The sequence below is a fragment of the Cyprinodon variegatus genome, unplaced genomic scaffold (genome assembly GCF_000732505.1).
Source record: "Cyprinodon variegatus isolate N-32 unplaced genomic scaffold, C_variegatus-1.0 Scaffold397, whole genome shotgun sequence".
NCBI lineage: Eukaryota > Metazoa > Chordata > Actinopteri > Cyprinodontiformes > Cyprinodontidae > Cyprinodon > Cyprinodon variegatus.
The window spans coordinates 184,482-194,413 of record NW_015150850.1 but is presented as its reverse complement, the minus strand read 5'-3'; the positions used below and the strand labels follow the sequence as shown (position 1 = coordinate 194,413).

The 9,932-nt window shown below is 40.0% G+C and overlaps 1 protein-coding gene across 1 annotated transcript in view; it reads right to left on the bottom strand.

The window, feature by feature from the left end:
• Positions 1–9,407, bottom strand: part of LOC107092860 (TNF receptor-associated factor 2-like) — a 20,594-nt gene extending 11,187 nt beyond the window's left edge. Inside the window, exons 1-6 of the mRNA XM_015387547.1 lie at positions 9,183–9,407; positions 6,650–6,859; positions 3,099–3,177; positions 2,702–2,800; positions 504–665; positions 313–387 (exon numbers count right to left, since the gene is read on the bottom strand). Of these exons, the coding sequence (XP_015243033.1) occupies positions 313–387; positions 504–665; positions 2,702–2,800; positions 3,099–3,177; positions 6,650–6,837 (603 nt within the window). The 5' untranslated portion in view covers positions 6,838–6,859; positions 9,183–9,407. The remainder of the gene's footprint in view (positions 1–312; positions 388–503; positions 666–2,701; positions 2,801–3,098; positions 3,178–6,649; positions 6,860–9,182) is intronic.
• Positions 9,408–9,932: the final 525 nt, after the last annotated feature.

The following is a 9,932-nucleotide window of genomic DNA, read 5'->3' as shown; positions in this document are numbered from 1 at the left end:
GGATTAAAGGATGGAAAGACCGATGGATGGATGGATAGATGGGTGGACAGTCAGATGATGGATGGATGGACGGATTAAAGGATGGAAAGACCGATGGATGGATGGATAGATGGGTGGACAGTCAGATGATGGATGGATGGACAGACAGATTAATGCTTTTAATAGTTTATTAGGTATTGAACTCTCCAAATTCTAATGATTTTTTGTATAAGTTTGTTTCTCTGACCTGTTTTTTGAATAACAATTTAAACATACATTTTTGTATTAGTATCTTGAGAAGTATTAAGATAATATTGTATTTTCCAATGGTACCTTCTCCCTTGGTATTTTTTTCTTGGCACAGCCTTCACAGATCATCGGATACTTGGGGCAGATCTCATCATGCGCCTAAAAAAACCAAAGGGTCACAATTCTGTTAGCTGCAAACAAGCTTACTAACACACAGAGCGGGAAGCCGCCCTGCGCCTCTTCCCCTCAACAAATCTAAATGAATGATTTCCAACCTTGATGTTTTTGAAGTGAAACGGCTCCTTGCAGTACTTGCAATTGAGCGTCCTCTCCGGGCACTCCCGCTCGTTGTGGCGCTCCTGCTCGTTGAAGCGGATCCGTTCTTTGCAGGAGGGGCAGGGGATGATCATAAACTCACACTTCCCCTCGTGATTCATCTGTGGGAAGAGGAACTCATGCTGAAGGGAAGCGGCAGATCGGTAACACCCTCAGCTATGCAAATACATGAAGGAACTGTGCAAACATTTCTGCTACTTTAAAGGTTTTGATTCTGATCCCTCCTCTAGTTGCAGTGCAACAGACCAAACAAACAGTGAGGAGTCATTAAGAAGATTAGGGCCCTACTGTAATCTGCATGCATAAAGGCATGCACTTGGAAATTCCCCCAAATACACCATTTACAGTATAAACACAGTTTGCGCATTAACAGATGCACATACCATTCCCTGATTGAAACTACCGGTTTATTTATTCTATATTCATTATATGCTTAACCTCTACCTTTTACCTCACATACAGTTTAACTGACAGCAAACACAGCTGAAAACCTGAGAGCCTTCATCACTACCTTCATGGCCATTGGATGTTAGTAAACATCTATTATGCAGATTTAGTTAGGAAACCAATAATTGCTTTAAAAAATCAGGTAAAATGCAGGACTTCCTGTCAGGTGCTGGAGCAGTAATGGAGAGGTAAACATTCCAGTGCCCTCCAACGGAAAGAAGACAAGAATAATACCTGATTGAAAAACCTGTTATGGGTTCTACTGATAGATGGATGGATTTATTGTGAGTGCTAGGATAACATTACTGATCAGGAGACAGTTGGGGTTAAATGTGTGAAGCTAAATTGGGTCCTTTAAGTTTATTACAATTATATAATAATATTAATAAGACTTTATACCAGAAAGAAGCCTTTTTAGATTTGAACTGTTTTGTTTGTACTTTTTTATCCCAAAATCTGTTCCTGGCCGTTTCTCAACATGCATACAGTTTGTAAATTGACTGATTTAGTGGATAAAATAAGTTCCAATGTTGAGAGGAGCATGACAATCAGCGGAGCTCAGAGGGCAACCACAGCCAGGGCTAATGTTAGCCCGTCTGCAGTAGCCTTCTCTCGGCATGGCCGTGTGTGAATTACCGCTGGCTCTGATGGCAGTTTTTTGTTTTATTTGGCAAAATGTTTTTTTGAATTGGGTTTATTTGATAATTATTCCCTCACTGTGTTGCTGTGTTTTTGTTAAAAACATACTTGGCAAGAACACGGGTCCATATTTTGCGTCCTTAGGAATTGAGAAACGGCCGTTGTTTGGACTTGGAGGCGGAGCCTAAGATTGCTGCAGTGTGGATTCATGAATGACAGTTTAACAAGGAGGGCTGCTGCAAACACTTTCAGGAACTGTGGGAATGTCTTGAAAACATCACAGATATTCTGTTTCCTTGACCAGTCTTGATAGCACACCATCAAAAAAATGATACCTTACAGATTTACGCTGTTTATGCCAAAAGCACTTCAGTCTCTATTGGCGACTTCCAATGCTCTTATATACCCCTTTCACACTGGCTGAAAAACCTGTTTAAACCTGGGAAAAATCAGCTTTTAGTGACAGTGGGAACTGCCACTAAAAGCGCGTCTCTAGAGAGGTAAAATGACTCGGCTAGCGACTTGTGTTTAAATGGTTCTGATTGGTATGCTGTAGAAAAACCTGCTAAATTACGTGACACCACTGAACGCAAGGTCATCAACGGACATCAACACACCGCACCAGCCATGTCTGATCTAACAAGCTGAAACAACTCTGTTTACATTCGATAAACATCAAGCAGCGCTGAAGAGAGGGATTCGGACAAACAAAAGAGCGGAATAATAAAGAACACTGACTACGCTCTGGCTCCCGTCCACGTTGCTCTCCATTATTTACTTCCCTGATTTCTGTCGCACTGTCGACATCATCGATTCTCACCCAGTGTGATTAAGAAACGCAGTGATGGGGGACAGTGATGGGGGAGAATCGCCAAAAGCCGATTGTTAGCGGGTCAACCCGGGTTTTAAAAAAACCTGTGTTTTCAGTGGGACAGCAGCAATAGCAAAGCAGAGGAATCATCGGCTCATTCTAGATAAACATGCAAGATCCAAATTCAGAAATAAATGGTGTCCTACACTGTGTTGCGTGCAACGCCTATTCCCAGTTTACCTCGTACTCTTTAATAGTGCCTTTCCAAGTACAGTCTTCATTGATACAAACAGCGGACAGGCTTTCAACTTCCCTTCGGACAGCGTTGTCAGGAAATGCCTGGAAAACATTGAAGAATAAAACAGAACAAACATTTCGTCAGATTTTATTCCTTAAAATTACCATAAAAAAATTTAATTATACAACACAATCATACAGTTGTAACTGTTCTAAATTATACGATCATGATAATAATTGTGATTTAATTGTTAATGCTTTCTTTACAATCCTCTTAAAGCTTCCAGAACATTAGGCAAGTTAAACTAGCATTTACACCGAAGGGTTGAAGAAAAGGGGCCTAAAATCCAAGCTTTGGCAATAAGGTAAGCATTCATTCCTAACATGTAGCTATACTCACACATCCTTGTTTCAAAACCGATGTAGGCTCCTCGAAAATATCTTCTTTAATGCAGGCGTTGCATTTCTGGGGTCCATTACTGCAAAGATTTAAAAAAAATCTCTAAATACATGCATCAGCAGACAGTCATAAAGGAGGGTAAGACTTTATATCCTTTATGCTCCCTTTTAAACATTCGCTTAGAGATCCCCGTAGAGGCTGCTAAGTATAATTCTTTGTTTTAACAAGCTGAGATAAATTTTTGTAACAAAAAGGAATCTGACATTGAATCAGAAAACATCGGTAACAGATTTAAAAGCTCATTATTTATAAATAAAGCACAAAATATACAAGTTCGATGTTGTCATTCTGTTTTTCAGCACACTTTGTTGCCCCCTGCTGGTGAGGGGGTTTCAAAGCATGGCTAAGTGCACAGTTTATGGTGAGTAGGCATTGGACTGATTGTAGTACAATGGCATGCAGAGGTTTATAACATATATTTTTTAGTTTTGGTCTTTGGACCATTGAAGTTCTTCAACTTTTAATACTCAGATGCACCACCTCTTGCTGCAAACTGTCAGCCAGGAGGCTAAATTAAAACTGTAACACTTTTCCCTCAGTTACAAAAACATAATATCTGCTGTTCAGAAGTACATCAGCTTGCCAAAAACTCAGACGGTCATAATGTGAAAACTGGTCGCTCACTAACCATCTTTTTAACTTTGTGAAAGCTCTTTTATCGCTGGACCCCTGAACTTTAAGCAGCTGTCTACACGCTGGCTACCTCTGCCTTTAGCCTGAGTGATTAAACAGCTGGAAGTGGTTCTTTTTGAATGTATATGGTCATTCATTTTGGTGCAGATACACCAAATCTGTGCAACCATGACTTTGGTAAAAGTACACAATCATAATACCACAAAAAAAAGAAGACCTATTTTGGTTTTTAGGCCATGTCTTCATCTATTAGAGCACATAAAGAAATCAGCTATAGATCACTTTACAAATCTAAATCTTTTGACTTTAAGTAGCAAGAATGATTTTAACTTCAAAGCAAATATATGAATAATGGCCATTAATTAAAAATCTATATTAGATAATCATTAACCATTTAAATTAAGAAATATTTAAAGCTGTAGCAGGACATCTTTTCTGACGTATTTTTTTACCATGTGGCTAGAAGATCTCCCAGCAGCCGCGTAGCAAGCGGTTAAATAGAAGGTCTGGAAGTGAGACTAAAATAAATGGTCCCCGCTACAGTGAGACATCAATGAGTAACATTCACCAATCACAAAACACAATCCGTGGTCCGCTGTTGGTTCCTGACACGTCAATTAGGGTGGTCTGCTTCTCCCTCCCCCCTGTGCAGGTACCCTGACACATGAACGAATCGACCCCCCAATGCTCGTGCAGGCGGGAGGACCAGTGACATCACGTGAACTCAGTCACTTTACCTAGTTCAAAGCCATGGTTAGTCTGCGAGTTACTCTCTAGTAGCTCTATAGGGTACAAATTGTGATTCCCATGTGTTTTTTGTTAGTTATGACAACGCGCGGCCAGCAACTATCAAACTCAACACCAACAAAGCGAGGACTTTTAAGCCGCCTCCACCTCCACCCTCTATTCTGGCTTCACTCAACTTCGTTCAACGAAACATGGCTTTGACCATCAAAGCCCATGCTGTCAATGTAATGCTTTGTAAAAAAACATGTTTTGCTTGTTTGGGTATGCTTATGCTCGATTTTCTACATGGCTTTGGTTTGCAACCACAAGCGTTGCTGCTCTAGCTGTTCACTCCCGTATCGCAACGTCGCTATCAAGACCGCCTTCGACTTGTCAAAATATTTACATCCCTGTGGTTTGAATGTTGCTAAGTAACTGATGGCACTAGTTGTTATCCTTTTTGAAACTTTCTGCCGTTGGGAAACAATGGTTCAATTGGGTAGTAGCATACAAAGCAGTTCCTGCTGTTGAGATTGCTACTAAATTGTCATGGGAAGCTAGCCACTGTTATGTTGTTGTTAGCTCGTGTTACGAGCACTCGGAAGGCTCGTTTCGGTCTCAATCTCGGAAACATCCAAACACCTCAACAGACATTCATGTGTTTTGAAGGCGTGGTTTCGAGGCGTGGTTTTGAAGGGAGACGCATGGTTGTGCATTTTCAAAAATATAGCCTGCTGGAACCATTTTTCCAAGATCTCCTACGGCACAGTTAAGTGTAGATTTATTTAGGATACAAAATATTTGTATGCATTTAACATCTAAATTTTCACATTTACAAATAGAAATATAGCAGGTTTTTAAAGTATTGAATTTGTGGCACTTTTGGCTTTCCATACCTGCTCCTGCCACAACTGATCCTATTCACAGACTCCTGCTGGTATGAGCACAAAATGTTACGGTCAAAATCTTTCTTTAGCAGTTAAAGTTCTACAGCAGGATAGTCTATTCATTCATGTAAAAAAAACTATTAGAAACAGCAGGTCCTAGCTATAATTTTATCTAGGAAAGATACAAAACACAGATCCCCAACTGAAACTACTGAGTTTTGGGACATCAGAGCGACGGCCTGCACAGAGAGCAGGATGCCAGCAGCTAAGAGCGATCGACGTTAAGCTGTACCTGCGGCTTGAGGCGTGTTCTTCAGGAGAGAGTCGCAGATTTCTTTATAGTGATAGAGCCATTTGCTGACGCAAGGATGAGGGGAAATTTCAGGCTCCATGTTTTTCTGTCTCTACCTGCAACGCATTGAGCCTTACGCATTTTACAGATAAATAAACTTTAAAAAAGCCAAACCCGTTTGTGAGAATGTGAGGAAACTGCATGTCGAATAGGAAGGAAATAAAAGATAGAAACAAAAAAGATTTGATGTAACTACATTATTTCTTTATAAGCTTTTTTTTGTGAATAAAAAAAATATTTGTCACCATCAGTTGATCGGAGGAGCTGGTTCTGGGTCCTAATTTTATATATATAGCTTTCCCAGCTTTATTACTTTAAAGCATTAAAAAAAAAAAAAAAAAACGAGAGCCAATGTAGAAGTTCACTGATGGATTCTTCACAAAAATAAGTTCACCAGCCTGCAGGCCTTCAGATAATAAAAACATAATAAACGTGATAAATGTACATCATCTGGATGTAGAAAATGTAATAGTTATAAGCTTGAATTCTTCTCATTTGTTGCAGCCATTCCCCTCCTTATGGATCTCAGTCATAAAACAAACCCATGACTTAGTGTTTTTGTCTCAATGAAATGCAGCTCCAGATCAATTTTATTGCTTTCTGTTGCTGGTCTCCACCACCTCCTGGGGGAAATATCTGACTCTGAATTCACCAGTAATTTAGTCAGTGAGCTGCTTGGTGCCTTAGCTTACAGTTCTGTAGGTCTCAAAATGATGCTGCGGGATAAAATCAAAAGTTTAAACACTTTAAAGTGCAAGTTTAAAAAATTCTAACAAATATATCTGAAGGTATTTTATACATATAATACCTTCCGCTGATTTTATTTATGGGGTACACAAATGAAGAACTTTGACAGAAACAATAGCAAATTGTGATATTTTGGGGCCTCTGACCTCACAGTCCTGTTGAAGCAGTAGGAGCAGAAGCGATGTCCACACTGGGCTTGAAAGGGCCGTCTCAGGATATTGTGGCAGCAGTTGCACAGGTGCTTGTCCTCCAGCTTGTTGCCCAGGATTTTCTTGGGGTAGCCGGGTTTATTGCTCTCCATGGACGACGGAGGGGACGGTTCCTGTGTGGCCATGGTGTCTGTTTACACGTCACACCTGGAAAAGGTCCAAACAAAGCAGAACAGAGAAAAATAACCTTGACTTTTAATATAGATTGAAGACGCTTAGATGTATTTCTCTGGGTGTATAGGTCATTCATTACTCGATGGCAACATTAGAAGCTCTTAAAGTAAAAGTATTTTTCTAGCACAGTTTAACAATTCTTTTCAACTAGGAATTCTGGGTCCTGGAGAGAAGTTGACCCACAGCACCATAGAACCTCCACTATACTTATCAATAATTATACAGGCTTTTATAATTTGCTTCACAGTAAACGCACCTTCAGTGTTTTTTCACAAAACTAAATTTTCTATCTTATATCATCTGACCAATGCACAGTTACAGTTGAAGCCTCGTATCAGAAGAAGTTAGGAAATTCCAACAACTTTGAATGAGTTCCAGAATTGCTTAGACAATTGAGGTTTTGTTCTAGAAGAGAAAATAAGCTTTTTTCTATTCTTCAATTATTTTCAACCAAATAAAGCATCCTGGCCTTATTTAAATCTGAAAAAAAGATCAAAGGAGCATCTATCACAGTGTGAAGGAACAAAAATTGAACTCTTTGGCCAAAATCCCAGAGGAGATGAGGAAGGTCAATGCACATCACCAGACGACCCACCCACATTAAGATATGGCGGTGGTAGCATCATGATGTGGGGCTACCTCTCTTTTAGCATAACCCTGAGTTAAAGAACACATCTAAATCCACATAAAGATTAGGAAAATCAAAGCACTGCAATGTCTGAAGCAGAGATGAGACCTAAAACTCTGTGGCATCTAAGACGAAGAGGGCAGTGGAGAGGATGGTGTCCTTAAAATCTAGACTATTTATTAATTTTAATAAAATTTTATAAGTGGAGCAAATAATGCAAATTTAAGAGTAAGAATGTTTTAATCAAATCAACATGTTGATTAACAAAGTGTTACTATAAAGATGAGTCGACAAAGATTTGAAAAGAGAAATCATGATCACCAGAACCTGACATCTTTGAAGAACAACAGCATTCAAGATCTAGTGGTTGTTCTCCAACTGGGAGAACTGGAATTTCATTACCTTCCCTTCCTTTCCATCTCGTTGTGCTTATTTCTGCTTATGCTTTGCACTGCTATCCTATGAAATGAAGGTGTTGGATTCAAATGCCAGACGGCGGCCTGTCTGCATGGAGCACCCATGTTCTTCCAGTGTGTGTGTGGGTTTTATAAATGTTCCTAGGTCTGATTATGGTATAGATGGTTTGTTGGATGTCATATTGCCCCGTAAAGGCCATCAGACCAGGGTGTACCCCAAAATATCTCCTACTGACCTAAGGAGATTGCTATTATTATCATCTCTTTTTCATCTGTAATATGATAATAAATGTTTTTTTAGCTATTGTAAACATGCCTTGGCTTTTTTTTCCTCCATAATCTGTGTGCTGAGCTCACTTACGTTTATATAGTTAAAAGCAACTATCAATCAGTGACCCTAATATATGTTATATTGTTGTAATTTAATCTACACATTAATCAACAGTTTTTAAATAAACCGTATTTAATTGCTTTTATTAAGCCTTCTCTGCAGCACCCTCTGGTGTGTGGATGACAGATTGTATAGTTTGTTTATGTCTGGAACCAGTTGCTCATTAAGCAAAAGGTTTGCATGTGAAATTATGTCAAGTTTTAGGAAACAAAGCTCAGTTGTTCTGACTTTGGTATGATTTCTAAACACTCAGGTGATGAAAATTCTAGTTTTCTTTTACCTTTTTTAAAGCGATAGAACAATAAAGGGCTCCATCTTGATAAATATTTACTAAATTAGTGGCTTATCTCAAACATGTTCCTATTTAGGGGTTGATCACTTTGTGTTAGTATTTAAGGTAAAAAGAATAATAAAGTTTTGCATTTATTTCATATTTTCCTTAAAGCTGCAGAGATATTGTACCATGTCTTTAAGGTGTTCTCTGTAATGAATAGTGTTTCCTTCTCCTGTAGGATGCCAGCTGAGAGGCCCACACCCTTTGTTTACATTTCCACTCTGCATCCATGGCTCCATCCTCTTCAGCAGGAACAGACTGCTGGGGATCTCCCCTGTTTTTTTCCTTTCAGCCTGCCCAGAAACGGAGCAGCCAGGCTGCACATCCATTGTCTCTGTTCCTCTTCTTGCTTCTCTCCTTCCTTGTCGCTGTTGCTAAGCTATCAGCATCCTTTAGTGAGTGGTACCCTCAGCAGGCAGCCACGCCCCTTTAAAATGTGAAGCTTGCTTTCTGTGACAAACAATTTAGCAGAAAAATCTTTCTTTTTCTTTGTAAATGTTGTAAGGAGCAGGGGAGTTCGCACTTACCAGCGGATTTAGTCTAAACTGTCATCCCGCGCCGAGGCAGTGAAATCCCCTTCCCCGCTTGCAGACTCACGCTCGTGGGCTGTGCCGATATTATATGTGGTGTCGCATCCGGCTCGAGGTGTTTTTTTCAATGTTAGCCACATAATACAGATGTGGTCCCCAAACGCGATGGCTGTTATTGTCCAATATCGCCATTGCACTTTCAGACTGGGCGTTACGTCATGCGGGGGGGCTGAACGCGGGTTGACAGGCAGACGAGCTGGGAAGGTGGTCCGCTGATTGGCTGGGGACCGAAGAGAAGGCGGGCCCGCTGATTGGCTGGGGACCGAGGAGGAGGCGGGCCCGCTGATTGGCTGGGGACCGAGGAGGAGGCGGGCCCGCTGATTGGCTGGGGAGCGAAGAGGAGGCGGGCTGGCCTAGGCTCAGCAGCCAATAAAAAACCAACATCACTAACTTGGTACAACAGCATCTCTCACACTCACACGGTTGTGTTTTTTTATAGCTTCAATTTTTGCACCTGTCTTTTTATGCCTTTCTATCACACATTGCTATCCTTATGTTATTTATTTCATTTTTGTTATAAAAGCTTTTATATAACAGCTAACTCCAGAATTATATACATTCCTTGCTGATTAGTACCACGTTTAAAAAGAGAATTTAAACAAAATGCTTGATGATTGTAGAAGGCAACAATATGAATAAATAGCTAAATATGTGTTTAAATATATATATTATGTATAATATATGTAT